Genomic DNA, 24,819 nt, shown 5'->3' with positions numbered 1-24,819 from the left:
GATGAATCAATGTAAACAAATAGTGGATTAAACGTTTAACCTTTGAAGCTCCCCGTCACCCCCCACTGGGCCTCTCGCTTTGTTTTTTCACTCTGGCACATGCCTGTGGAAGCGCACAGTGTCTCACCAGGTCAGCAACATCAAAAATTCACAAAGAACAGAGTAATTACATTTTGAAGGAGAGAAAAAAGCAAGAACAAGAATTCAAAAGAATATTCTCAAAGGTCATCATCGGAACAAAAACATATGCTGCAAAATCTGCTATTGTTTACTCATTAGCAAGCTGATTGATCATTCTGACTTTTCTGGGATTGTTCTGAAAACAGTTTCATTATTGCTCAGTGAAATGCATGAGAAAGTGGCCACTACTGTCGATGGTTCCCAGGGTGGAGAGACTTTGCCCGTGTAACACAGGGGAGCTCAAAACCACTGAGCATGTATTTTTTAGATGTCCCCTCTACACATCAGCCCGCTTCAATATTATTGACCCTTGGATTAGGGAAATGGGCTCTGGTGATGAGGGTGAATGGGCCAAAAGGTTGCAAAATATTGTGCAGTAGCAATGAAGCTACATCGCCTTAATGTACATCCTTAATCTGTGGAAATGTAAAATTGGGTGATTCCTAATTTTGTTGACCTTGGTTGTAAACATCTACTCTGTATCGTCAGTTTCTGTTTTATCTGGCATACTAGCCGCAAATAAAATTTATTTGTTTACTGTCAATGGCCATTAGACTAGTCTGCAATCAGTAGGATTCAATGTCCAAGAACAATCTTGATAGGCTCATCGTTAGGATGGCGAAGCTGGTTCTTACAAAACTTACCTGTGGATAGAAAGTGGCTTTAGTGCTGGATGAGCTGGATGAGGATGCCCCAGTCACATGGTTTCTGTCATAAAGAGGGGCACCACTGCTTCCTCCCATGAGGCTCATGGAGCTAATCATAGATTTTCCACATGAGATACCTATGTGGAGATCAGAGAGGTACATACAGTCAAGATTTCACACTTGCCTACAACATAAAAAATCACGTGACTTGCCAGCAGGGGTGAGCACCGAGAAAAATTTCATTATAATTTTGGGACTAGGGCTGAGTGGGGGGTGGTTCTGTGATTGCTTATTTTCAGGTAGAACATTGCCAGCTCAGGATTCAAATCCATGTGGTTCTGGAGTTCCAAACCATTATTTTCAATGGGGAATTAATCTCTCTCTCACACACACAATCTCACTCTCTCTCACATACAATCTCTCCCCCCCCTCTCTCTCTCACACATAATCTCTCCCCCTTTCTCACAATCTCTCTCTCATACAATCTCTCTCTCTCTCTCTTTCACACACACACAATGTCTCTCTCACACACAATCCCTCCCTCTCTCTCCCTCTCTCTCTCTCACACACACACACGTATCTATCTCACATACATACATATTTTCAAGCAGATTAAGCAAAGGGGTTAAATTTTACAGACCCACAAAGTAGGTGACTCTCTGAGCAGCCGCATTTCTCTCTACTAATTCCTAAAATGGCAGCGGTCAAGCAGCAGACTAGGAGGTGAGCTCTGGCTGCCCACATTTTTAAAAAACCTTGTCTGCATTTCCCTACTCTTACAGTGAATTAACTTTCTACTGAAAACTATGCATTTGTCATCCTTTTTTGTTGTGGACTGTTTGTTTCTTTTCATAAAGAAAAAGTGGCTTCCTTTGCAGATGCCCCCATCCATTTCTGTTGGTCTGGCATTACAGAAACTTCCAGAGTGGAATGACAGGCCCTGGGAGTGGAATCAGTGGTCTGGGACTGGAATGACAGCCACCAGAGTAGAATGATGATCCCTGGGATTGGAATCAGTGGTCTGGGGGTTGTCATTCTAGTCCCAGTTCAGTTTATATAGTCCCAGGGATGACATTCCATTCTGGGGGCTGTCATTATAGCCCTAGAGCTGCTTATCTGTACCCAAGGGCTGTCATTCTACTCCCAAGGCCCATCATCCAGGCCCAGGAGAGATTTCTCGAAATCCTTTCTACATTTTCACTGCAACTTTTGTGTGCTGTAATGTACTTCAATAGAGTCTATGCAAATCAGTTCACATTCCTGGCTTCCATTATACTCTATGGGACTTAATGCACCTCCCATTGTTCCCAGTGGGCATTCCTGTCACACCACCATTATGCCATAAGGGAGACTTTTCAGTGGGGTTGGTGTGGCTGTTTTTCAACCAAATGACATCAAATTACAGTGGAGTGAGTGCTGTCTATAAACCCCCCCCCCCAAATTTCAAGTAAATTGGACCAAGGGGATGAATTCCATGGGCCCTGAACAAGCTGCCCCAGCTCTTATTTTCCCAGCCATAGTTCTTGCAAAGGGGCTCCACCCTCCACACAAAAAAGTGTGTGTGGGGGAGAGAACTGTGTCTTTCTGTAGGTTGCCTCCAAAAGTGATTGGCTGGAAGCAATCTATGCTCCTTCCTTGCAAGGATCTGATTGGAAGGGAGAAATTGCTTGAGAAAACAGCAGAATCAAGGAAAAGCATGAGTACATGCTGTAGCCAGCTAGCGGCACCTGAACTTGAAAACAACATGGATTTATTTGGGAAAGGTAGCGTCATTTCACTAAGAATGCTGGATTCCAAATACCATTCTCCAAAAATCATGCTAATAGCCCAAAACAGCAATTTCTGTGTATATCTTCAGCTCAGGAATTTTGTTATGCGCATCCCTAATCGCCAGACCATCAATAAAAATCCTAAAAGCTTTAAAAATAGATTTACTGAATTTACTGATACAATGAGCAGGGCTCTCCTAGCACAAATTCCACATGTGGAATAAAGATATTAATCTGAGGAAAATAGATTTTTTAAAGCATGGTTATCATCTATATGAGATGGACTAGGTGTGGAGCAAGGAGATACTAGAAGAGTGTGAGCCCCAGAATGCCTATTAACTTTGGGCATATATGGGCACTCAGGTGTACACATAGGCTTGTCTGTTCATTTCAATGGAAAGGACATCTCCATAACTGAAACAGGATATGTACACCATAAGAACATAAGAAAGGCCCTGCTGGATCAGACCAAGGCCCATCAAGTCCAGCAGTCTGTTTACCCAGTGGCCAACCAGGTGCCTCTAGGAAGCCCCCAAACAAGACGACTGCAGCAGCACCATCCTGCCTGTGTTCCACAGCATCTAATATCACCATTATAAAGATTCTCTGACAAAGTCATGACTTCAATCCAGAACTTTGAAACCCAAAAGCAAACTGTCAGCTTCAAACGGTTGTCATCCCTTTGCCAGTTAAGCATGTCCCTCCCAAAAACTTGGGAGAGTTTCCATCTTGACATTAGGAAGAATTTTCTAACAGTTAGAGCAGTTCCTCAGTGGAACAGGCTTCCTTGAGAGGTGGTAAGTGCTCCTTCCCTGGAGGTTTTTAAGCAGAGGCTAGATGGCCATCTGTCAGCAATGCTGATTCTATGACCTTGGGCAGTTCACGGGAGGGAGGGCATCTTGGCCATCTTCTAGGCATGGAATAGGGGTCACCGGGTGTGTGTGGGGGAGGTAGTTGTGAGTTTCTGCATTGTGCAGGGGGTTGGACTAGATGACCCTGGTGGTCCCTTCCAACTCTATGATTCTATGATTCTATGAACAATACAATTACAGTCGCCTTATAGCATCATCAAGCTGCTGTTCTATGTGTGAAATAAATACAGTGAAGGAATATTACCATTAATCATCAGATGCAGAGACCTTACCTGTGAAAGTGCCATGTTGAGAACTTCCTGGAGCAATAAAATTTAAAGGGACATGAGGTGTACCGCTGACATATTCATGTGGGAAAGGTCCATTTGGTCCAGCATAGCGCTGACATACCACACGCTGGCAAACAAAGTACATTCCTCCCATGACAAAGAGAGACAGAATGATACCAATGACAGGCCCAATGGCACTACTGTGGGGTTGAGACTCATCTGAAGAGGATTTACTTTTCACTGGGAAAAAAGAAAACAAAAGAAGGGGGGATTCAAGACTTATATGAATGACTCTAGAAAAATTTGAAGTACGTCTGTAGCATATTTATTAAGTTCATGCCTCTATATGCCCCAATTTGCATCAGACAAAGTGGGTTCAGTTCATGGCCTCTAAAATCAAAGACAGTTTTTGACGTTTTTGTACACTGTCAGTGAAATGGCTATTGTGAGACAGTAAATATGGAAAGGTGAAACAGGAAAAGACTGCATCAGGAACACAAACAGAGCAGGATCTGCAAGGATCATAACCAGCTCACTGTTTCTCTCTCTCTCATAGCCCTTCCTTCTAATGCTTCAATCTTCACCCAAAGGGAGGTTTTTCTATCTGTTTTTTTCCAGTTGGCCCTGCTTCCAAGAGGCTATAACATGTCCTTCCCTGTAACTTTCTCTGCTTGCTGGCTGCTTGCACAAGAGAGAGTAACCTGATAGATGCTGGGGTGGTAAATGGTAGAGGCATGATTTCTGGCATTTAACCAACCACGCAAGTTCCTCTGACAGAATGGTATTTCCATTTGTGGAAGAGGGGATGACAATTTTCACTAATTCCTGTCTCCAATGTCCACTGATTCCTGCCTCCATCAACTTTGCCACTTAAGCTATTACTGAGGGCCCACTGACTTCCCAGGAACAAAATTTCAGGGGGTTCAGAGGTCTGAAGCAGAAATGGGAGCCAGGAAAGTCCCACTCTGCAAAGTCCACAAATGGTTGGATAAATGCCACTGTTGGCTGACCTTATAGCTACAGATTTTTCTTCTTTCAGTTGTACAAACATGGGTTTATTTTGCTATATTTAGGGATAATTTTTCATTCAAGAATTAATCATAACTATCTGGATGGAAACACAATTCAGCAAACGGAGGGTGCTTACCACATGCAAGTTCATCAGAACCATCAATGCAATCTGGAAATGAGTCACATTGCTGTTTCATGAGGATACACTGGCCACTGGCACATCGAAACTGATTTGGGAGGCAAATTGCTGCAAGAGAACATACATTTCATTCTCAGCCTAAACCAAATAGTGAAAAGACCATTACTATGGAGTTAGATGACTTTTTAAATAAAAAGGCCCCAAACAACTATTTTGTTGTCAGATTCTGAAGAGAAAAGTCGCCAGTAATACATCAACAATTCATTCTGTGTGAAGTGCTGCCATGTAAGAGCCATGACAAGGTAAAACGGACAACCAACAGAAATTAATCAGCAACGGTTCTTTTAACAAGCACCTTGAGGTTAAAGGATGGAGCAATTCCTTCAGATTCTACAGCCAAATTTTTCAAATAACTTTATGTGACCGCAGTTTTATAACGATTTGCTCATGAATTGATAATCCATACAACTATTGACATACCTAAGAAATAAGGAAAAGGGATTCCATCTGTTTGTGGCTAGGGACTCAGAGAGGAAAGAAAAGATTTCCAAACCCTGGGTGGTTATTTATGAGCGAGTCAGCTAGCAGGATCAGAGCCAGGTAAGCTCAAAGCTTGACATCTGACCAGTCCAAAAGCAATGCTGATTACAGCATGACCCCACAAGGAATAAAGACAGAATCCTTCCAGTTCTTTTTATATCTCAGGTGGAATCTGGAAAGCAGAGTGCTGTCAAAGGTTGGGAAGCATTAATGGTCCGTTTCTATTTCTATTTGCACTTTGTGTTCGTCCATTGTAGTCACTGATCCCAGCAATGTCTGGAAGAGCCATTAGTCATCATCCTAAGACCTATAGCCTAAATGAAATTATATACAAGTGGAATTAATATACAAACAAAACTCAACTCACACGTAACAAAAGTCTCTCCAATAGGAACCACTGTGAAGAAGTGCTGTCAACCTTGGGATAAGGAAAGAGAACCCACTGAGGTCTTTGTATTCTGAACATTGAGAGGTGCTTCTCACCCTTTGAAAATTGTTGAATGTTGGCAATTCGCCATAAGACCTATAACGGAGACCAGCTCACTGACGAAGCAGTCTCTTTGGTGAAACACACACTAATGTAGAGGTGGCGTCTGGATGTTGGACTCCGCCAGCTTCCTTTCGAATTAGATCTCTACCTCAAGAAAATCTCTAGGTGAAGCACAGGGCTCTGTGCTTCCCCACCAACTGCATTGGAATCATTTTTGAATTATCTTGACAGCACTTCTTCACAGTGATTCCTATTGGAGAGACTTTCGTTACGTGTGTGTTTGTATATTAATTCCACTTGTATATAATTTCATTTAGGCTATAGGTTTTAGGATTATGTAATAACTTAATTACATATTATAGTGGTGTAATACCCAAGAGTAAAACTGATATTGATATTGAATTTGAGCCTCGTGCTGTTGTTTGTTGTTAACTATTTGATTATTCAGCATAGGTATATTTTGTATTATTAGATTAGTCATCATCCAGCATCTAAAACATAAGGTTAAAGTAACTGATCTTACTGTCACAGTCTGCTTCGTCGGATTTATCCTGGCAATCTATTTCTCCATTACATCTCAACCGAGCATCAATGCACTGCCCTTTCTCACACTGAAACTGGGCTGCAGAGCATATTGGACAGCTATCCTCGTCACTCCGGTCATCGCATTCAGAGAATCCATCGCATCGCCATGCCATAGGGATGCAGTCTATCTCTCCTGTTGCACATGTGAACTGATCTGGAGAGCATGTTGGAGGTTCTGAGCATAGGAATGAAAAGAACGCATTTAGTTTACAGTCCTTCGAGAGAATAAGCAATTTTGAACAGGGAAAACATGGTTGCACTTGCCTGTAACTGACATTCACCAAGTGTTCTTCTGTGCAGGCACACATAGGGAACTGCACATGCACAAAAGCTCTTGCCAATGTGAGGGGCTTTCCCACCCTTTAGTGTGGTTCCCACCAATGGTGCCTATATAAAGGGTGAGACAGCACCTTCCTCCCTCAGGTCCCTGAAGCCACCACTGGAAAGAGGATCTAAACAGAAGTCTAGAAAGCTCACAGCAGGGACAGATGGAGGAATGTGTGCCTGCATCAGCTAAAGGTAAGCGCAACCATGTTTTCATCATCGTGCCTTCTGTACAGTCCCACATGGGAGAATGGTGAACTTACTTACCAGAGGAAGTGAATGTGAAGCTCTTAATGAAATAGGATTTGGAGGACTGCTTTGCCTACAACAAAACCACTCCTAGAGTACACACCAATAGTGTAATGCTTGATGAATGCAGATAGTGGAGACCAGGTGGCTACCTGTAAATGTCCAGCTTTTTCTCAGGAAAGCAGAAGAGGTAGCCTAGGCCCTGGCAGCGTGAGCTGTGAAGCCCAGTAGACATTCTACACTGGTCTCTGCACAGCCGCTTCAAATGATGTACACAATCCAATGGGATACTGTTCGGGTAGAAATTTTGCAACCTTTCTTGATCTCCCCAAAGGCAACAAAGAGGTTTCTATCCTAATGGTTCTGTTCTTTGCAAACAGAAAGAGAGGGCATGTGTAACATCTAAGGTGTGTAAGGCCCTCTCCAAGTCATCCTTGGGTGCTAGAAAGAAGACTGGTAAAACCCAGTCTTAAGAAAGATGAAAAGAGGACATCACCTTAGGTAGGAAGGGCAGACGGCTATAAAACCACTCTATTCTTGTGAAAGCTGAGGAAGGGGGGAGGTGAGCCTTGAGTGCCTGAATCTCAGTCACTTTGCTGGCAGAAGTCATGGAGATCAAAAGGGCTGTTTTAGCTGAGAGGAGCTGCAGATGGCGGGTAGCCAAGCGTTCGAAGGGCCTAGCCGTGAGCCTACTGAGTACCACGGAAAGGTTGCATTGTGGGATGGGAGAAATGTAGGGAGGCTAAAGATTTTGCCAACTCCTTGAAGAAGGCCTTGGGAGTCGGTGTTAATAAACACCAATTTTGTTAGGAGAGTGTCATGAAATGCTGAAATTGCAGCAGTGGACTTTGACGGAGGAATTGGCCAGAACTCTATCCTTAAGGGATACCAGGTAGTTGAGAATACGGTCCATGGCCACCCCCTTTGCCCATTCCAGGAACCTTCCCCACTTAAATAAGTAGAATTTTCTGGTGGAAGGCTTTTTAAGCTTCAAGCAGAATATCCTGTATTTCATGAGAATATTCTCCTATTGTGGCTGGACTAACCAAGCAGATATTTCCCTGATGTGGAGGTGGTCAGGAGCCTGGGGAAAGGTATGTGTCCTGTCTTTGGCCATCAGACAAAGGGTGGTGAACCAGCTCCATCTTGGCCAGTAAGGGGCTACGAGGATAGCATCTGATAGCATCTTGTTGAGGGTCTGAGTAATGAGAGGTAGAGGGGAGAAAGCATAGAAGAGGGTGCCCGGCCAAAGGTGTGGGAAAAGCATCCCCTATGGGTTATGAATCCTTCCTGCACAGGAACAAAGTTGTTTTGCTTTTCATATTGAGGATGGTAGCTAAAAGGTCTATGGAAGGGGTCCCACAGGAGGAGAAAAGGAGGAGGAGAAATTTGGTGGAAAGTGACTATTCATTACTCTTCCAAGAGGCATGGCTCAAAGTCTCTGCCAAATCATTGTCCTCCTCTGGCATATATGTGGTCTGATGGCCCACGTTGTGGTAGTTGGCCCATTCCCATATCAGGGAAGACTCAAAGCATAAATCCAGGGACTCCTCTGCCCTGCTTGTTCATATTCTGCATAATCATAGTGTTGTTGGTACAGAGCTACAAATTTTTCCCACTAACTAATTTAAGCCAAACCGACAGGGCATATCTTACTGCCCTGAGTTCTAAAAACATTGATATGGAGAGCAGATTTGTGTGTGTGTATGAGGTCTACATCCCACTCAGCCATACCTTGTCACATTGGGCTCCCTATCCTGAGATGGAAGCATCTCTTATCAGGGAAAGATGCACCTGGGGAAGTCTGAATGGGATTCCCAGCAACAGATTTCCCACCATGTCAGAAACTTGAGAACTGGCCTGAAAACAGACAGTCTCTTCCTTGGATTGTAGAGGTGCAGAGAGAAGACTCTAATGAACCAATTCCGAACAGCCTGAGTCTTAACCTGGCAAACACAACTATGAATGTTACTAAAGCCCTAAAACCTAACAGCATTTGGACATTTTGAGCACTCTGAAAGTGGCAAGATAGGGCAAAGGGTAGCTCTGAGAAAAGTTGTGTGTTGAGTTGGAGTGAGAATTGATTTCTCATGGTTTAGTTGAAGGCCTAGATTCCAAAGGGTAAGAAGGATCAGACTAAAGTGTGAGGGCAGCACTTCTTTGAACAGAACCATTCCTAGTCAATTGAGGTAGGCAGTGACTACTGCCAAAACCTTTGTGGAAACCTTTGGGGCACAAGAAAGACTGAAGGGTAGAACAGCATATTGGAGTAACATGTCCACACTGAAAACAAAAGAACTTTCTGAACTTTTTTTTTAATGAAACATTCATTTGCAAATCCATGGCTGCAAACCATACTCAAGATCCCAACAGGGGAAGAATATCTTTTAATGAAACCATACAAAACCTTTTTGTGTAGACAAACTGGTTCAGTAAATTCAGGTTTAGGACTTTTTGTCTATGAAGAAATATGGAGAAAACATGCCATTTGTAGTGGAGGCAGGGATTTCCCCTATACCCCCTTTGTCTAGGAGAATCTGAACTTCCTGAAGTAATAGGGGTGGAGGTAGAGGGGCAGGGCAGAGAGGAGAATGAGAGCAAGGGTTAGTGATGAAGTCAGGACCAAGGTGTCTTGGGTGATGATTGCTCAGTTGTGAAAAAACCTGTCTGGCTGGTCCTCAAGGGTGTACATGGGCAGACAGTCAAAAGCCCTTTTCCAAAGGCCCCCGAGTCTGGGGAAGAGCGAGAAAAGGACAGCGGCGAACTCAACAGAAGAGTAGGTAAACCGTGACAAGAATTAGAAGGAGAGCTTTTCAGACAGGAAGGATAAGAAACTGCAGTACACCAAACATGTTCCCTTAGCTTCACTGTTGGTATTTTAAAACTATTTTTTTATAATTACTGGTTTGGTTTTCTTTTTAGCAATGTATTAGAGTTGTAGTCATTTTATAATTGTATTTTTCGGAAGCTACCCAAAGAACCAATTTGGTTGAAGGGCAGGGTAAAAGCAATAATGAAGAATACTGCCACTACCATTTTGCTACTTAGTTCTCTTATTGCACATCAAGTCCAAACACACAGTTCATGTAAAAGGTTTGCCATATAATTCAAAGACAGTTGCTAACACAATACATGTATACAATACTTTTCATGTAGCACTGTAACAAAGACAGTAAGGAGCGAATTATGCATTGTGTGATCACATCGCTAAGCCTGTTTGCATGAAGTTTAGGAGTCAGTTAAGCAGACAGTACTGAAGTGCACGTATATTAGTCATGGAAGACTACCTTAAGACAACGTAATGTCCATCCAAATAAGTTTGCATACTGATACCAAGGAAACTTTTGAAACTCTACTTATGTTACTCATGGAAAGCTTCTGCTTCGTTTACTTACCTCCACATGTTAAGAGGTTCTGTAGAAGAACCAAGTGAACTGGGCAAGAGCACCTTGGAGTTCCATCTCCTTTTGCTATACAGATGTGTGAACATCCACCATTATCTCGAGAACATGGGTGTGCAGCTGCATAAAAAATAGGAAACATGTTTTGCTTACTTAAGGTTTAGAAGGAAATAATTCTGTTAAAACCAGCCATCATATTTTAAAGCACAACATAGTAAATCTTAAGACAATTGTAATCCAAAGTCTTTTTAAAGGTGTTTCATCATGTTGCATGAAATTGCCACTCCATGATCATAGGGTTTTGGGTAGACAGTTAACCAAACAAGAAAAGGAGGAAAACTAAACATTGCTTTAGAAATTAGAGCTGGTTTTGTGTAACGACATTTAAATGTTAAGGATCTGTTTTTTTTAAATGAGTAAAACATTATTCAGTTAAAGGAAAGTGTCTTTACAGTAGGAGTGACGGAAGTAGAGAAGGTTTGAGAGGTAATTCCTTTTCAAACTACTCTATGAGCATATTCATGCTGGTACTTCCTGTACTGTTGGGCTTAATGCTTTAGCACAAAAAAGGAAATATCATGTGTCATGTGTTATGCAGGTTGACTGTGCAACCCACTAAACTTGCAGTCTATCATCTGGACTAGTGTGGATCAGCACAATTATCACAATAAGGCCCATGTGAAGGCATGCCCTAAAATTCTTCATAGTCCACTCAGAGATAGTTTCAGTGGAAACATACAGACTGCAAACAGATGGAAGAATCCTGGGACAGACTTTGCTCAACTATTTTGGAAGCTAGAATGTCAATGTGGCTTTGTCAACTGGAACTATGGTGCCAGAAGAATAAAATATTAACTCCACAGCAGCCATAAAGATTAGGGGCAATTTAAGGATCAGTTTTCTTAGTAAAATGCCACTGTTCAAAAAGGGTAACACGAGGCTTTTAAAAAAAGGATATTTAGAGACAAAGATACTAAATTTTCCCTTTAGCACTATACTTGTGCTAACACAGACTCAGCACAAAGAGATTCTACACCTACAGAACGGTGCATGTTGGTATGCTTTGCGGGAAAGCCTTAATCGTGTTTGTTAGAAACAAGAGTCCAGTAGCACCTTAAAGACTAACAAAAATATTTTCTGGTAGGGTATGAGCTGTGGCTCACGAAAGCTCATACCCTACCAGAAAATATTTTTGTTAGTCTTTAAGGTGCTACTGGACTCTTGCCCTTTTTGACTACTGCAAACAGACTAACACGGCTACCCACTGTTAGAAACAAACCATTCTCAAAGGAGACAAGCACCAAAACTACAAAGACTTAATCTTGGATGAAAAAAATCAGTTTTAGTTCCTAGGCAAGGTAGCATTCTCTGCGTGTGTGTGGTTGTTTGTTGCTTACATTTTAAAGAAGCTACATGAATATTCAGAACCTTCACAGTATACAGTTAAAGATTACTGAATGGTTATGCCAGGTACTGGCCACTATACACCCCATATATTCCTCTCAATAGCACAAAATGGGGAGAAGAAGTGTTTTCATAGTGACTAAATATTGGCGGGAATATGCAACATCCCAACAATAGAAGCCCTGCTTCGACTGCACATTTATTGCATGAACAAACAATTGGTGACATGAGAGAAAGCCCAAAACGTGGAAGTATTCTGGCACTTTTTTCATATTTCGAAAGATTTCAGATTTACTGATTCACGTGCATAAGCAGGGTGCATAGAAGGGTGCATAAGCAAAAACATACAACCCCCCAGAGATTTTTATTCTCCTTAAAGTGGCAGGATTTAACCATATGATGTTCACAATCATTGAGAAGCCTTTTTTAGCCTATGAAACACAAGTGTGATAGACAGAGGCACACACAGGCAGCTTATGTGGCACAGTCAAGCCCACAAGACAGGTGAGTGGCCAAGGTAAGAACAAGACATATTCCAAATTTCAGTTTGCAACCTTAATGCACATGTATGCTAACTATCACTTAAATAGTACTTATTTCTGAGTAAAAATGTTTAGGATTATGTTGCAATGCTACACTTCTATGGGCACTTACTTGGGAGTATTCCCTTCTGAAGCCACGAGGCCTGCTTTCAAACATTCATAGATGCAAGGCGTAAGGCTCCAGGTCCCTAATATAGCTACTTCTGTTTCATGCTCACACATCCTCTCTTGGACTGAACCCAACAATACTTGTGATAAAAATATACCAACAAGAATGGGGGAATTTTATTGAAGGGGATAATATACAACTAAAACAGTTATATTTTTGCTCTCCGCCTGCTCACCCAGGCATTTAGCCCGGCAAAATTAGTACTTCCCTATTGTCTCATTTTGGTCCCGCTCTTTAATTTTAACATCCAACATTTCACACACATCCTGAAGATGCCACTGCTTAGATCACTAACGTCTAGAAGACAAGAAACAGACGGGTTTTTCCAAAGTGTCCGGGTATAACAGACATTCTGCTTTAAAGGACAAATCTGTGCTATTCCATGCTCAACCACAATTCTTTTTCAAGGATGCATAACTGCAGATGTGCTTGCCTTGTTTTTAAAAGAAAAATTCTCTCTTAACAAGGCATCAGTTCTCGGATTAATTTTTAGGTGGACTTATATTTGTCATGCAACATAATGGTGGCCCCTGAAACACTGTTTGGTATGCATGAGAATTAGCTGGCAAAATCAAGTGGTCCATATGCATAAAGAATGAAGTACTGTAAAACCAGGATCCACCACATGTTTTAGTTACAAGATCCATGAACATATGTTTACCTTTCTATAAGATGATGTCCTGGCTTGGTAGCGAAACCTCACAGCCTAGTTTATGGTTAGTGCCTGTGCTAAAAACCTCAATTAGTGTGGTATAATAGAACAAGTTGTGGGTGTATCTTTTTGGAGACTGATGTGGAGCAGACAGCTGAACTACCAGAGAACCTTGGGATCTCTACAATTTTGAAGGAGTCAACAGCATTTAGGTCCACAAGCTGTAAAATCTTCTTATGCAAAACAAATCTGGCCTCCAAGTGGAAATCTGCTTGAAGCTTCATACAGCCCTATTTTCAAGCTCTGATGGCAGTCTTATGAAATTCTAGGAAGGGTCCTTAAGAAATTCTAGGAAAGTGTCTAGGGTTGCCAACTCTGAGTTGGGAAATTCTTGGAGAGTTGGAGGTGGGACCTGGGGACAGTGGGGTTTGGGGAGGTAAGGCACGTCAGTGGGTTATAATGCCATAGAGTCCATCCTCCAAAGCAGCCATTTTCTCCAGGTGAACTCTGTAGTCTGGAGATCAAGTGCAATTCGAGGAGATCTCCAGGCCCCACCTGGAGACTGGCAACCCTACAAATGACCCAACAAAGAAGCTCAACAAAAAACATTTGGGCATCTTTTCTCTATACCTTTTAACATAGCGCTGAGTATAATTTCTGACCCCTGAAATTTTTTACTCAGACTCAGTCTAGCACAATTAACATTGAAATCTATCATTTGCTTATAAGATCATCTTCCACGAGGCACATAAATAGATACAAAAAGTCACATACTAGAACACAAACAGCAGCAGCTAATATTCTAGAGGATTTGAAATGACCGTATGAGTTTAGTCAACAATCTGGAAAAAGACTCCCACCCACGCATATACAGTTAAAAGCTTTAAATGTAACTTACAGAATTCCTCCATGTCGATGTCTTCCACTGCATGAATGCCTGTCAAGTGAGCAATTCGCCCTTGTATTCTGGTCCTCCTGTATCCATTGGTTTTCTCAACTCTTTCTATCATCTGCTGTTGACGGTCAATCCAGTAGAGATGATTTCCCAACACCGTCAACCCCATTGGCTGAAGAATGTTGGAGTCCTGTAGCGTCACACGGTTAGCTCCTGAAAGTCAAATGGTACCTTTGTTGATAACATGCATCTTTAAAAAGGGGCTTTAAAGAACTGTTCTAAAAGTTATTGCTATAACAACTACCTATTATGTGCTTAGCAAAATCATTATTCTGAGTGTTGACAGATCCAAAAGGGATAAAATCCCTTTTTCAATTATTCAGTATCTGAATAAGAGTGACCAAATGGATGCAAACCAGGGAATGACAAAGAAGAAGATCCAACTAGTACCAGAATGTGCAGAAAGAGAGCAATGTATGGAAGGTTTAGGAAATCTTTGTTGCTGATATGATACTAGATTTGAATGGGTGACGAGAACTGGTCTGATTGACAGCAGGAACAACACAATAAGAGGCTGGAAGCAAATAGAAAGAAACAAAACAAAAATAAACACACTCTTCATTATAAGCCTGGGCCTTTTGAAAATAAGATTCACTTGAGTGGATGAGACCAAGTAGTAATTCTTCATTTAATGTTTCCAAGCATGCTATGTTTTAAACTTAACTAAATGTGTGTTAAGACACACACTTAGGAGCCATGTAGGTAGGAAACTGCTTATTTTACTAAAACTGAAAATCCTGCAAACAGGCCAGCTAGCTTGAGTGCACAGGCCAATTTAAGCATGTTGCTTCCCATGTGCCATGCAGCCACATTAGGGTTGCCAGCTCCCCCTACGTGGGAGGCACGTAGGGTTGACAAATCCAGGTTGGGAAACTCCTAGGGATTTGGGGTGTAGCCTGAGGAAGACAGGGACCTTAGTGGGGTACAATGCCAAAGGGTCCACCCTCCAAAGCATCCACTGGGAACTGATCTCTGTAGTCTGGAGGTAAGGTGTAATTACTGGAGATCCCCATATCCCACCTGGAGGTTGGCACATCTAAGCCACAATCAGCCATAACTTTTAAAGGGTTTTTACTCTGTGCAACAGCCCATGTGTGCAATGCCAGTATATGAGTAATATATGACCTAGCGGGAGACCATGCTCACGTGAAGCATTTAGTATGAGCTGTTGCTGAAAATGGAAAGTGAAAGGATCCAATTTGCTCTGTTGTGTTCATCTCAATGAGCCTTACGCTTTCAAAGCAGCATCTGGCGGGGAATTTCACACACACACACACACCCTCTTTAGGACGGCCAGGCGCTAATAAAAGCCATTGCAGTTGCCTGTGGCTCCCTGAAATTGTGCCCCCATGGGTCAACGGGCTGCCTGGAGCATCGGGGGGGGGGGCTAATGGGCTGCAGTGCGAGGTGGGAATTGGCAAAAAAAAAAAAACTCCACCTCATCCACAAGAGGAAGGGCCTGCCTCAGTCTGCCCAGTATAAAATTTCTAATGCAACAGTAAATGAAACTGGCAATTTGGGAACACACATGCATGTTCCGGGCTGCTACTGGAAATCCCTGCACCATGAAAGCCTCATTAAATATGTGAAGGGGAAACAGAACTCCCACAGGGCAACACATGGCCCACACGTACAAAATGGCTTGCTCTGTGGTGACCTTTATTATGAAATAAAATTCCGTTCTAAGGGCTTGAACATTACGTTTATGAGTGTCCCATTCTCAGATTATTCTTGTAATCAGTGAGAACTGGACAAAATGCACATTACATTCTAGTTTTCATCTCAATACTGAAATATGCTGAAATATTCTGAGTTACATTATTTTCTCACTTTTATGTATTTTTAAAATTATTTTCATTTATACCCCACCATTCTCCCCAATGGGGACCCAAAGCAGCTTACATAATTCTGCTCTCCTCCATTTTATCCTCACAACAACCTTGTGAGGTAGATTAGGCTGAAAGTGTATGGCTGGGTTTATGGCAGTGGGGTTTTGAACCTGGCTCTCCCAGAGCCTAGTGTGACACTAACCACTACACCACACTAGCTTTTGAGGTAGAGATGTTGGCGGCCTGTTTTCAGACTTTTATAGTATCCCAAATTGCGTCGGGACTACACTGTGCAAACCCTTTTGAAGGAAAATTGTATAAATATTAACTTTTCAGATGTTTCTAATAATTAGGCCACTATGAATAATGAGTGTACTCATTTTCAGCTTTCACACTAGCACAATCATAACCATTTGAGGGCAAATGTTGATTCCCTAATTTTTTTGACAAGTTGCTCAAAAGTGGTCTGGACAAGTTTTGGACAAGCTGCTCAGAGTGGTGCAGGCTTGTTGGCTGGTATCCAACAAGATCTGCTATAGCAGAGTGGATCTTGTGGAGTGGTAACTGCCCACTTCCTCCTGATGCTGCAGCACACTGAGCTCCTGCAATTTTGTTCCTGGGGTACAGGCTGGGGGAGGGATATATAGCCATATCCCTCTCCCAGCCTAAAATACAAATAGTGACAAACATAGGCAAAGAATTAAAGCAGCAAATTTGCTAAGAAACCTATGTGCTTGTACAGCACGTTTTAGACTTTATTATACCAGTTAATGAAATGTCTGATTTGGGGGGAAATATTACCACCTCAACCAATGTTATCACCAAATTATGTTACAATGAATTAATAAAAGGTAAAGGTCCCGTGTGCAAGCACCAGGTCATTCCTGACCCATGGGGAGACGACACATCCCGACGTTTTCTAGGCAGACTTTGTTTGCGGGGTGGTTTGCCAGTGCCTTCCCCAGTCATCTTCCCTTTACCCCCAGCAAGCTGGGTACTCATTAATACTTATTAATGAATTAATAGCCCCAGACAAATGGAATCTGTCACTTTAGTCCTGAGGAAACCAGCTGCGCCTCAGTAGAAGTCGTGATAGAAAAATAAACATCCTAAAATGCACACAAGTATTCCTGTTCTAATATTTACATAGTTTAAACTGGAAAAAAACACACACCTGATAAATCACAGCTTTCAATTCGTTTGAGATCTGCATCCACCCAAAAGAGTTTCCCAAGCTTGTTATCAATCACTAGAGCAACCGGTCGGAGCAAGCCAGTAGTGAAGAGCACCTCTCGTTCTGTTCCATCCAGGGCTGCCCGCTCAATTTTTGGGGCTCGTTCTTGGATATTGGTGAAATACATATATCTGATAAGAAGTACGAACAAGCACTGTTTCAGTTAAACACAGTTTTGTGGGAAGAAGAGGAAATCTATTGCTGTAATCTCATCTCCCCATGGAAGATCCAGAAAGGAGATCCAGAAAGTCTATGCCCAAACAGGACTTTACTGTGAAACTTCCAGGAATAATTGGCCAATATTTTTCTCTTTTAGGAGCCTCTGAAGCAGAGGAAATTCCATAGCAACAACCTTGCCTGCACATTAAGAGAAACAATTACACAGCTAAATACTGCATATTTGGCAGGGTTTTTGCCCTACTGGAGCCAAGCCTTCTTTGTGGCCACTCAGCAGTGGTTTTCAAACTTTTTGTTTGCCAATAAAGATCTTAATTTGAACATCTTCTAAATAGTGCACTATTAATACCTCATTCAGTAGACTGAAGCAAATGGTATGAAGGCTGTTAAATTCTTAAAGCTAAATAGGGTTCAGTCTCCAGTGCCAGTTTTGGGAGATTACCTTGAAGTTCTATGTAACCTAAGCTATACTTCTCGGGGAGAATGGAGAATCGGATACTGGAGTAATAAAATTAATTTCAGGCCACATGAAGTTACAGTAATATAGACAAGGATACTGGATATGCTCCATAAATTCTTTGAGAAAATACAGAAGAAGGATTCTTACCCTCGTTCAGCATTTACAATGATGGCTCTTGGTTTATCATGGTCTCCCCGCAGCACCACCCCAATCTGTTCCCCATTAAGTCTGTGGACATTGATTGTATTTGTGGCTTCACAGGTCCAGTACAAAGTATGGCTGTAAATATCAATACTCAGGTCGTGCGGCTGCTTCTCTGGATTTTGGCTTTGGTTGGGAGTACTCATGATTGTGAAAGGCTGTGAGAGCAAAAAAAATTAATGACAAACGTAAGCCCACGCGAGAGATCAGAGTACAAATAAAAAGAAACTACAAGGCACATCTAAAAATAGAGATGTCATAGGATTAAAGTTGATTTATTAAATCAATTAATGTTAATGTGATTAAACCAAGTAAATCTGAAGAAGCTTGTACAAACTCTATGTTTGAAGGAGGAAAAAACCATGTTTGTAGATGATCCCTCATGTGTTACAGGAAAGATGGCATTTCCTTCTATGCAAGATGAAAGGTCATGGTCTCTTCAAACATGACACTTATCACTTGCTGATTTTGTGTTAAAAGTCTTTTACAATAATTTGCTCCCTGATCAGCTAAATATAATACCTCTTACTAATAAAAAAGTAGAAATAGGTAATTATAGTGAACATACACATACAATGCCTGTATTAAATATAGCTTGTTGTTCATTGCTGCTTATTAAATGATGCAAGTAATCTAATTCCTTTGATCCAAGAATGGTTTGAAAAATTATCAGAACAGTTTTAGTGTAAACAAACAAAACCTTGTTATTATATAATGATGTCTACGTTACAGGCCTATCCCTTTCCCTATCATCTCAGGAAAAAAAACACATTCATGGAAATGTCATATCCGAAGATGAACAACAATGTTCTGAAAACGCTAATTAACAGAATTAATTGGAATATAAAGGTAGCAAAAATTACCCAGTGAACAATAAAAAACTGCAAACTTAGAAACCAAAATGTCCTGAGGAGGTACTTCTTCAAACACTGAAACTCTTTTAGCCTATGCTGTACAACAAGCTGCATCATAATAAGTGGTCTCTGTTGTAATTTGCACCTAGGAAGGGCCACTAATGGGAAGCTACTTAAGCAATTAACGCTTGGCATCCCTCAAAGAGCAGGCCTGACATTACAAGGCCTTTCCTTACTACAAACAATACTTCATTAACTAGTAAGAAAAATCCTGAAGAAAACTAATCACATTAGCCTAGATGGCATATTTTTCTCTTTACTTGTTTGTAAGACATGGAGCTGTTTGCAACACATTGATGGATCTAGGAGACAAAAGAAAATACTGGAAATATAACTCAGATCCCACGTAAGGGGCAGACTGGCACAACACCATTTTGGTCCAGTGTCAACTATGGTGCCCCATTTGGCACTTTGCATTTCAAATGGCTAAGTGTTTGTCCAATATAAACAATCGTTTTGAAAATCTGCAGGGCTTTAAACAAAATTTTTGTACGACTAGTCAGTATATTCAGAAGAATCACGACAGGGAATTAGTGCAAAGGTCCTCTTAACCATCATACTAACATTAGGAACTGGCGACAGGATCGTGGCCTCCCTTCCCTCAGCCCCTCCTCAGAGCAAGCACTCCCTGCCTGCCTTAACCAAGCTAGATTTGAGTACAGCAGCACCTTACAGACCAACAAGATTTTTGAGGTATAAGCTTTCAAGTCTATGCTCTCTTCGTCAGATCCTGCAGACCAACACGGCTGCTACCCTCTGAAACGGCCTTAACAAAGTTTAAGTGTTACAGTTCCAACGTTCATCATTTACTCATTTGAAATATTTATTTCCTGCTTTTCTTCAAAAGACTGGACTGACAATGGTTTTCACATCAAAAAGTGAAACAGTCCCTCCAAATTAAAATACCACACAGTCAGTAAAATTGCCCCCTGCACCACTGTTTGCTGAAGAGGCTGGAGGCCTGTACTTACTTCCCATCTACAGCCTCTTCCAGTGTTGTTAAAAGTTTTAAACTTTTAAGAGGGAACTAACCTAATCACTTCTTATTTTACCCAACAATGATATTTAAGAAATTTTAGTGGAAGAGGGGGAACAGAAAGGGAGACAGATTATGTCACCAGCTGTTGGTGACAGAAGCTTTATTTTTCATGACAGAAGCAAAAACAGAGTACAAGCACAGGTACATAATCTGAGACTTCCTAAAATATAGTTTTAAATAGTATGCATAAGTAATATGATATAGGCCCATTCTACAAACACACACAGACACGCATAGGGATAAAAAAAACTTGCCTGAGTGCCATCATCTTTGGCTCTTTTAATAATATTCTGCCGTCCATCTACCCAATAGATCAATTTATCCAAGGGATCATAATCGATAGCCTTGACATTTCTTAAACCATGAATAGGAAGGATGATATCTGGGCTCTGCTGGTCATCTGGTATCATTCGACTAATTGCAGACTTCTGACTAAACAGCAGGAAACTGCTGGGTGCTAGAAATATAAAAAGAATAATCATTACCTAAAAATATAAGGACACCATGTTTAGTGGGGAAAAAACCTGGTAGGACAAAGAACTGTATTGGTAAAAATATTAAATTTTTGGAGATTTTTTTCTACTTGTACTGCACAACTGAACAGTTTAAACCTTTAAAGCAATTCAATTTTTAATAGCTTTTGAGTGTGAAGGTTTTATTATTATTGCTATTGTTTATGCAGTGCCTTCAATGTGGAAAGTATAATTCTTACAGTGTACTTCCAGTATGATTTTTAAAAGTTAAATACTGTATCCCTCCTCTTAGTAACCTTTCCTTTCTATTTCACACAACCGTATAGTTAAAGCTTGAAAACCTTCCCATTTTCTTTTATGAAATGAAAAATATGCAAGACATGTTCACTTAACATTCCATGTTTCAGACTTGGGGTGCAATCCACCACACAATGTTGCTGTCTGGTCTCGTTTTCAGAGGGCTTGATAGAAACAAAACAGCTGCAGTCCCGTCTGGCTAGCTCCATCTGAGCAGAGAGGATTGCTAGAACTCTCTGCAGCTCTATTCTTACACCATGTAGAAAATAAAAACTCTTTAGCCTTCTCATAATGTTTTTAACTTGTTGCCCGTGTTAGGTATTAAGTATTATTTCCCTGCTATAAGAAAATGTTTATTACAACAAAAACAACGTTATTTTTACTTCTACAAACCAAGCCAACCTCTAAAACTATAACGCCAATTTTAGAATCCTGATAAATGAACAAAGTAGAGAGCTCTCTCTCTCTTTCCGGCTTGTTCTTTCAGACATTTCCCCCCCTCCAAACAATGAAGCTGAAGTTATTCCAAATCCCCAAGTCAGGCTTTTGGAAACCTCCCCAATGTATAACAGCTGAGATTAAATCACAAAACTTTGCAGTTTGGTTGGTAGGACTCAGCTACAATAAAAGTGCTTCTCAGTCTAAACAGTATCAGCCCCGAGCCCCAGAGAAATAACAAATCGTCAGAAGTGCACACTCTCTTACTGATACAACTACATAAAAGCTGAAAACAATCTTTTGTAAATGGGGGCGTGAAAATGAAGAAGTCACCCCAGTCCTATCAGGCAAGTTCTGCATGGATAGAAGGTGTTAGACCTGCCCAGCTCCTCTAGGCAATAATAATCTATAAAGGTGACACTGATTTGATATTTCTGCCAGCCTCTGCTTTCCTTGTCTCTCCCCCTCCCCAGTCTTCTGCCTTGCTACCATCATGCCCTTTATTACTAGGATGAGGGATTTGTTACAGTTGGTGGAGGAACAGTTCCACATGAACAAAAGACAGTGTACGATCCCAAGATTTGCTTCATCTGCTACTGGAAGCACTGGCTGTGAATCTCTCCCAGAGATTCAAAATGAAAACGCATACTCACTGACACTGTGTGTGTACATACTCTATAGCTGTGAAAACCTAGGACTTAAAAGGCATACCATCAACAAACAACCGCGAGTGCTTAAGAGAACTGTAAGAAAGAAAAAGACATACAACTGCAGTTCCGGCTGTTGGGTTCCAAGGTATAGTGAGATGCACATCCACATCTATAGCCATTTGGTATGGCAAGGCACAGCTGTCCACAGTGCCCATTGTTTTGCATGCAATCATTCAAGCCGTCCTGTCGTGAAGAATGGAAGACCAGGATGTCCATCACAAAATCTAAACGCCCCTGAATCAGTGTACGGTTCTTCCCATTTGTCTTATCTGCTCTTTCTATACTGTGAAGGTTCCAATCTGTCCAATAGATGAAGTCACTGTACTGAGTTAGCCCAAAAGGATGAGGTAGATCATCTGCTATTATTTCCCGTTCTTGCCCTGAAAAAGATGACCACGTATTATCATGTTAACAGACATGATAATTGCAACTTGGTAGACAAAGTGATAAAAAGTTCGCTTATTCTCTGCAATTCATATATTGTTTTCCAAACACAGCACGCCTAATTTGATAACATGGAGAGTTACGTTCATCCATTACAGATGCAGGTCATCCAGCACCAATTCTTTGCTAAATTCCTATTCTTTTCAAAGAAGCTTGCACAGCAACATTGATTGTTGGACAACAGCCTATATTATTTTAGAGGAGAAATACTCTAGTCATGAATTAGAAAGAGAGGTCACATATGCTACACTAACACTATTCATACAGGACTTTCCCTTGAATATTCCTTCAGCCCTTCAAAGTTAACTTGTGTGACAGTTTGGGACTCAGTAGCCCAGAGCTAGCATTCAAGTTAAATGCTACTATCAGACAAAGATTTCCCAGAAGGCAGTTCACCTTCCTCTACAAATGCCATTCTTTGACAACTTGATACAATCCCTTGTTGAGTCCTGGAATGCCAAGCCATCCGGGATCCCTGGTGTCTCCACCAACCTAGATAATTTCAGCCCCTTAATTCACAAGTGAACTATGGGATAAGAAATGGTATGGAAGAATAGCATTTGAAGGCCTGTGGTAGTGGCACTAGTGGCAAAGAGTTTTCTTCACTACCGCCAACTTATTAGCAGAATCTCTTCTAGTCCAATTATTTCAAATGGTTTGGGGTCTATCAACACCTAGATCATAACCCACCGAATAGGATTTGATCATTATGACACTTTGGCTAGTTTCTCCTATCCAGTCCAAAGTAGATGCTTGGTTTAACACAGGTCTTTTGTTCAAGGCCTCAGAAGCATTCTCTTGTTGATACAACAAGGACAGCTTCAGATCTGTCTCCCAGCTTGACATCCTGGGGAATAGGAAGGCCACCACTTACAAAATAGGTGCTTGCCTTTACTGGCTAATTAAACCATGCCAGGATAAAATCCTGCCTCTCCCTGAGCATAGGAAGGACAAAACCCGCTGATAAGATGTCCTCTAAGCCTCAGAGAGAGAAACCTTCAGTTACACTAGTAGATGGTTCAGATGTAACCCACCATGGTTTGGCACAAAAGCAATTTTTCATTTGTTTGTTGTATTGTAAGGGAATGTGCGAGTCCAGACCCACCCTAAACATGCTCATATAACTACAGCTGTTCTTACTCTGCCACACAGTCAACAGACAAATTAGTGACAAAGCAGGGAACTTCACCTTTCGACTCATTAAATTCTTGGATTAGTATTCACCCGTTCAGTTTTATAGGTGTCATCTGTATATTACATTTTGATATTTTCTAACTAGTGGTGTACCTAGCATATTTGATGATTCAATCATGCTCGTGTCCAGGTCAGTCCAATAAAGTCTTTGATCTTCATAATCAATAGTGAGATCGTTGGCGCGTCCAACTTTATCCACTAGAGTGATACTGTTTGTCCCATCCATGTAAGCCCGAACAATCTTTGGTTTGCCTCCCCATTCTGTCCAGTACATGTATCTGGAATTGAAAATGAAACAGAAGCCAGTATAAAAAGTGATCCTTTTAAAGACAACGTTGCTTAGCCATTCTGGTCCTCTGCTTACATGCACTCAGGTACGTAAAAAGGTAACTTTTCTAAGAGTGAACTTGACATGCTTAATAAATAACATTACTAACTGAAATTACACGGTCCCTCCTTTACTATGCAGAAGGGCTATATATCTTAACTTTTATTGAATATTTCAAAGCCCTGGAGGATTCTTGCGAGGTTGAGGCGGACTAGCGGCCAAACTGGCTAAGAGATTTCCAGAATGTATCCGGAAATTTTCTCCTTTCATTAAATTAAATGCCCAAATTTAAACTATATATTATAAAAATATGCAATTAGCAGGGCCTCTGTTCTAGACCCGCTGCCTATCAATGGTCCAGTGACACTACACTGAACGAGAACACAAACCTTCCTTACCCTTTAGATGGGTCAAGGGCCAAAGATCTCGGGTTGTCTAAATCCTTCCACACAAGAACTTGCCGGTACAGGCCATCCAGGCGTGCCACTTCAATTCTATTAGTTCCAGTATCTGCCCAATAAAGGTTTTTCCCCATCCAGTCTACTGCCATTCCTTCAGGGTAATCCAGTCCAAATTCAATCACATGCTCAACAGCACTTCCATTCATGAAAGCCCGGCTTATTGTCTAGAAAATCATTTTGGAGAAATATGACAAGCATTCAGGAACATAAACCAAAAGATTTACTAAAGGTTATTTATAACAAGAGAGAAACATTCACATTCAGAAACTAATCCCACAGAGAGCACTCGTTTTTTTCTAACAATAGAAATTTGTGGACATGGGGTTGGATCTAGCAACAGAACAGTGGAAGGCACTGAAGGATACAGACCTGTGCCATATATCCTTTCCACCAGCAATCTCTTCCAACTCTAGGAAAGTTCA

General features: G+C 41.3%; 1 protein-coding gene across 1 annotated transcript in view; it reads right to left on the bottom strand.

Annotated features, from left to right (window-relative positions):
* The window catches only part of LRP5 (LDL receptor related protein 5), a 150,830-nt gene that overhangs the window by 4,860 nt on the left and 121,151 nt on the right, over positions 1–24,819 (bottom strand). The window contains exons 10-21 of the mRNA XM_056851004.1: positions 24,335–24,561; positions 23,702–23,886; positions 22,027–22,350; positions 20,307–20,509; positions 18,046–18,257; positions 17,202–17,392; positions 14,142–14,351; positions 10,471–10,596; positions 6,441–6,677; positions 4,885–4,995; positions 3,741–3,977; positions 825–964 (exon numbers count right to left, since the gene is read on the bottom strand). Of these exons, the coding sequence (XP_056706982.1) occupies positions 825–964; positions 3,741–3,977; positions 4,885–4,995; positions 6,441–6,677; positions 10,471–10,596; positions 14,142–14,351; positions 17,202–17,392; positions 18,046–18,257; positions 20,307–20,509; positions 22,027–22,350; positions 23,702–23,886; positions 24,335–24,561 (2,403 nt within the window). The remainder of the gene's footprint in view (positions 1–824; positions 965–3,740; positions 3,978–4,884; positions 4,996–6,440; positions 6,678–10,470; positions 10,597–14,141; positions 14,352–17,201; positions 17,393–18,045; positions 18,258–20,306; positions 20,510–22,026; positions 22,351–23,701; positions 23,887–24,334; positions 24,562–24,819) is intronic.

Source organism: Euleptes europaea, chromosome 6 (genome assembly GCF_029931775.1).
Source record: "Euleptes europaea isolate rEulEur1 chromosome 6, rEulEur1.hap1, whole genome shotgun sequence".
In the NCBI taxonomy this organism is placed as follows: domain Eukaryota; kingdom Metazoa; phylum Chordata; class Lepidosauria; order Squamata; family Sphaerodactylidae; genus Euleptes; species Euleptes europaea.
This window is presented reverse-complemented; position numbering and strand designations above follow the sequence as displayed.